General features: G+C 50.6%; 1 protein-coding gene across 1 annotated transcript; it reads right to left on the minus strand.

Moving 5' to 3' along the window:
• Window positions 1-912: 912 nt before the first annotated feature.
• On the minus strand, window positions 913-5,137 carry LOC146886841 (uncharacterized). The gene is made up of 2 exons (XM_085671897.1): window positions 4,861-5,137; window positions 913-3,106 (listed from the first exon to the last, which is right to left on the minus strand). Exons 1-2 carry the CDS (start codon window positions 5,135-5,137, stop codon window positions 939-941), a joined length of 2,445 nt encoding a protein of 814 aa, XP_085528023.1. The 3' UTR covers window positions 913-938.
• Between the last annotated feature and the right edge of the window lie 308 nt (window positions 5,138-5,445).

Here is a 5,445-nt window from a genome sequence, read left to right on the forward strand (position 1 = left end):
GAGCATATAAATGGTTTTGAGAAGGGGTTGCGGCAGGCGGCCTTCTTCTATAAGGATGTGGATGCCCTGGATTCAAGGTTCGATGTGGATAAAGATGTGGTTGGTGGAAAGCTGGTAGGGGAGGATGAAGAGGGTGGGGAAGAGGTTGGGAATGAGGCGGCCGAGGCAGAGAAAGATGTGGATGTGACCGTGGAGGGTGATGGCAACAAAGCAGCTTAGGATGTAGTTTTTATGTTGTTCTATTTTGCAATGAATCCTAAATCTGTAATAACTCGTACAATATTTTGACTTGTTTTTAATGTGATGCATCTTGTGGATATATATGTTTTGTGGTTGTTGATGATAGCATATGTGATAGGAATATGCGATATATTGTGTTGTATGCGTGTTTACCTAGGGGAGCATTGTTGGCGTTTGTATGTTAACCACGAGTAAAGGGTGTTCGACCCAGGCCGCTTACTTGTGGTAAGGGTGGGGAACTTAAACGAATCAACCACGAGTAAAGGGTGTTCGACCCAGGCCGCTTACTTGTGGTAAGGGTGGGGAACTTAAACGAATCAACCACGAGTAAAGGGTGTTCGACCCAGGCTGCTTACTTGTGGTAAGGGTGGGGAACTTAAACGAATCAACCACGAGTAAAGGGTGTTCGACCCAGGCCGCTTACTTGTGGTAAGGGTGGGGAACTTAAACGAATCAACCACGAGTAAAGGGTGTTCGACCCAGGCCACTTACTTGTGGTAAGGGTGGGGAACTTAAACGAATCAACCACGAGTAAAGTAGTATAGAGTCATAAAGTAAGGAACCACTCATTTTATTTATTCAAATGGGGGTGCCTCGTTAAAACCTCCTTGGCCAAAACCCTCCTTAGGGAAAAAAGACCAAGTGAGGAAAAAGAGTACACCCATGGTTACAAGTATGGATCCGCTTATGGTGTATGTTCAACTGAAATAAAACTTGAGGTGGGATACATTCCATGTGTTGGGGATTTCTTCCCCAGATAGTTGTTCTAGGCGATAAGCCCCACCTCCTGTGTCTTCTCGTATGCGGTATGGGCCGTCCCAATTGGCGGAGAACTTGCCATCCTTCTTTCTAGCACTGCTGGCCATTCTCCATACTAGGTCTCCTATGACAAACGATCGCGGGTGCAGGTTTGCGTTATATTTCCTGGCGGCTCGTTGTTTGGCGGCGAGATTGCGTATTTGGGCTTTTTCTCTGAGTTCGGGAAGGAGGTTGAGATGCAAGGCCATGTTTTGGTGGTTGTGAGCTGGGTCGTATAGTTCTCGGTGCAGGGATGGTTCGCCAATTTCTACTGGTATCATGGCGTCTGCGCCGTAGACCAGGCTGAAGGGGGATTCGTTAGTTGACGATTGCGGGGTGCATCTGTAGGCCCATAGTACTTCAATTAACTCTTCTGGCCATCGGCCTTTAGCGGTATCCAATCTTTTGCGCAGTTCCACGAGGATAACTTTGTTTGCCGCTTCCGCCTGCCCATTGGTCTGCGGGTGTTCTACAGAACTTGTGATATGTTTGATGCCCAAACCGGTGTAGAATTTTGCTAGTTCCTTGTCAATGAATTGTCGGCCGTTATCTGTTATGATGGTATGCGGTATACCATATCTGCATATGATGTCCTTCCACACGAACTGCTGGACTTGCTGGGCCGTGATAGTGGTCAATGGTTTGGCTTCAATCCACTTGGTGAAGTAGTCAACGGCTACGATTAGGAGCTTAACCTGTCCTTTGCCGGGTGTGAATGGGCCTAGGATGTCCATTCCCCATTTAGCGAATGGCCAGGGGGACAATATGTGGTGTAGCTGTTCCTGTTTTTGATGTATAAGGTTGCCGTGCTTCTGACACGGTTTGCACTTTTTGACGTAGTCTTGGCAGTCCGCCTCTATTGTAGGCCAGAAGTACCCGGCTCTGAGAATTCTTGTGGCCATGGTGCGCGCGCCTGAATGATAACCGCAGATTCCTTCGTGTAGTTCCTTAATGACGTACTGGGCTTGTTCTGGCGTGACACATTTAAGTAGGGGCTGGCCGTATCCGCGTTTGTAGAGGTCGTCGCCTACCACAGTGTACCTGGCGGCCTTGGCCAGCCAAGTTTTGTCCGCGTCGGCCGGGGGGTTGCCAGTTTTGAGGTACTGAATGTAAGGGGTGGTCCAGTTTGGGTTTTGGGTAGGGGTGAGATTGTCTGATGGGGTGTGGGTTAACGTTTGGCAAGTGTGTGTGACAGAGGGTGTGGATAGTGTTTGCTGTAGCAAGGACCGGTTGCGGTTTTTGAGTTTGGTGCTGGCTAATTTGGAAAGGATGTCGGCTCTGACATTGTAGGTTCTGGGTATGTGTTCGACGCGGACCAGTTCGAAGGCGGATTGGATGATTGCGCGGACCAAATGGTAATATTGTTGGAGGACGGGGTCTTTGATTTGGAACTCGTCATTTAGATGACCTACTGTGAGTTTGGAGTCGGTTTTACATGTTAGCTTTTTGACGCCTACTTCACGGGCTAGAGAGAGACCGGCTAGGATAGCTTCGTATTCGGCTTGATTATTCGACGTCTTGAAAGCGAAATGAAGAGATTTCTCTATGAGGATGTCGTTGGGGCCTTCCAGTACGATGCCGGCACCTGCACCCCTTGGGTTCGAGGAGCCATCTACATGAAGCGTCCATTGGTCCTCGGTAGGTGTTTGTTGTAGGTCATTGACGAAGTCCAAGAGACATTGGGCTTTGATGGGGCCGTGTGGTTCATAGCGGATGTTAAATTCGGAGAGCTCCACGGCCCATGACGACATGCGCCCGGCTAAGTCTGGTTTTTGCAATATTTTCTGAATTGGATAATCGGTCTTGACGATTATGGTGTGGTTTTGGAAATATGGACGTAAGCGACGTGCGGCGTGAACCAAGGACAGGGCTAGTTTTTCTACCATTTGGTATCTGGTTTCAGGGTCTTGGAGTGTCCTGCTTACAAAGTAAACAGGGTGCTGGGTGCCTTCTGCTTCTTGGACAAGGGCAGCGCTGACGGTGTGATCGGTGGCCGTGATGTATACTAGCAGGGGTTGGCTGGTGTTAGGTTTGCGAAGGATGGGGGTGAGGTTAGGGATGCTTTGAGCTTGAGGAAGATTTGTTCACAATCTTCAGTCCACATGAACCGGGCGGATTTCTTTAGGAGCTGAATTATGGGTTGAGTTTGTTCTGCTAGATTTGGTAGGAAGTGAGATATAGCCGTGAGGCGGCCAATTAGTCGCTGTACTTCCTTGATGGTGGTGGGACTACGCATCTCGATGATGGCCTTGCATTTTTCGGGGTTAACCTCTATGCCGCGTTGGGTTAACATGAAACCGAGGAATTTACCCCGGTCCACGCCGAATACGCACTTTTCAGGGTTCAGGCGGAGGTTGTACTGGCGCAATGCGGAGAAAACCGCCTCTAAATCTATAGCGTGTTGATGATGGCTTGGGGATTTGACGACCATGTCATCAACGTAGACTTCGACACAGTGTCCTGTGAGGTGGCTGAAGACTTTGTCCATTAGCCGCTGGTAAGTTGCTCCAGCGTTCTTGAGGCCGAAGGGCATGACTCTATAGAAGTAGTTGGCATCATCTGTGATGAAGGCGGTCTTGTGCATGTCTGCTGTGGCCATGGGTATTTGGTTATAACCTGAGTATGCGTCCAAAAAGCTAAGTACTTTATTTCCTGCCGCGCCGTCTACAAGGCGGTCGATGTTGGGTAGGGGGTAGGCGTCGCGAGGGCATGCCTTGTTTAGATCTGTGTAGTCCACGCACATCCGCCATTTACCATTGGCTTTCTTCACCAAGACAACGTTAGAAAGCCAGGTGGTGTAATGCGCTTCATCTATGAATCCTGCGCTCAGCAACTTCTCGGCCTCTATTTTGGCTGCCTGTTTGCGTTCTTCACCAAGTTTGCGTTTTTTCTGAGATACGTGGCAGGCTTCTTTGTATACCGAGAGCTTGTGGGATGCGACGTTAGGGTCTACCCCTGGGAGGTCGGCGGCTGACCAAGCGAAGAGATCCGTGTTGTTTGTGAGGATGGGTGTAATTGTGGCACGCTCATCAAGACTTAAACCAGTGCCCAAGTTGATGGAATGGCCGTTGGGGAGTTCTAGGGGGGTTGTGTCCTCGACTGGTTCGAGGCGGGCATCTCGGCCTATTCTGGGATCAAGGTCTTCGCCGGATAAGGCTATGCGGAAATTAGGTGGTCGCGCAATGTGGTTTGTCTGTTGGATTGGGAGTTGGGGCCTTAAGCTTGCCATGTAGCATTCGCGTGCCAAACGTTGGTCACAGTGGATGGTTAGGATGTCACCGGATGGTGCTGGGAACTTCATGGCCAAATGGGGGGTGGAGACGACTGCCCCGAGGTTGTTGAGGGAAGGACGACCCAAGAGTATGTTGTAGGATGTGGGTGCGTCGACTATTAGGAAGCGGATTGGGATTGTTTTTGTTTGGGTTCCTTCCCGAAAGACGGTATGGAGGTCTATGTAGCCCCGGGTAGATACTTGTTCGCCAGAAAAGCCGTATATGGGCTCGTCATATGGGGTCATAGCGGTGTCAGGGAGTTGCAATTTTTGATAGGTGGCCCAGTAGAGGATGTCAACTGAGCTGCCTTGATCCACCAGTACTTTTTTAACGGCATAGTTTTCCATTTCAACTGTGATGACCATGGGGTCGTCTTGTTGGTGGTCGAGGCCGTGAAAGTCATCATCTGTGAATACGATGGGGGGCATACGTCGTCTGTGATGGGATTGGGTGATGTGGTTGATAGATTGTATGTGGCGGAGGTGTTTCTTTCTGGTAGATGAGGTGGAGCCTCCGCTTGCGAAGCTACCAGAGATGGTGTTAATAGTACCTCGCAAGGGGGGGTCGGCAGGGGTGATGTTGGTGTGGGCGGGCTGTGATTGTTGGTCATTGGGTTGGGTGGGTTGGTTATTGTGGTTGACGCCGCTTGGTTGTCGTCTGTGGTCGTGTCGTGGAGGGTGGTGGGTTCGGGAGGAGGTGTGGTCATCTCTGCGGATGAAGCGGCGAAAGTGGCCGGCGCGTACCAGTTCTTCGATCTTATCCTGTAGCACTTTGCACTCTTCTGTAGTATGACCGTGATTGCGGTGGTATCGACAATACTTGGTCATGTCAGCGTTAGGAGGGGTGGTTGTTTTGCGTGGTGGGGGGAGGAGGTCAGCCTGGAGGGCTTCGTCAAGGATGCGGGAGCGGGCTACTGTGAGTGGGGCGTATCTGGTGAAACGTGGTTGGCGGGGTTCACGTGGACGAGTATCGGGGCGCGGGTGAGGCTGTGGGGTGGGATTGGGTATGGGGTTGGGATTGGGGGTGGAGGTGTTGGCGGCATAGTCGTTGCAGAATTTGGTGTGAAGAGTTTGCATTTCTTCCATGCGAACGTAGTCAGCGGCACGCAGTTTGAGTTCGTGCATGGAGGTGGGTG

The sequence above is a fragment of the Vigna unguiculata genome, chromosome 4 (assembly GCF_037176805.1).
Source record: "Vigna unguiculata cultivar grain cowpea cultivar isolate G323 ecotype 2 chromosome 4, ASM3717680v1, whole genome shotgun sequence".
NCBI lineage: Eukaryota > Viridiplantae > Streptophyta > Magnoliopsida > Fabales > Fabaceae > Vigna > Vigna unguiculata.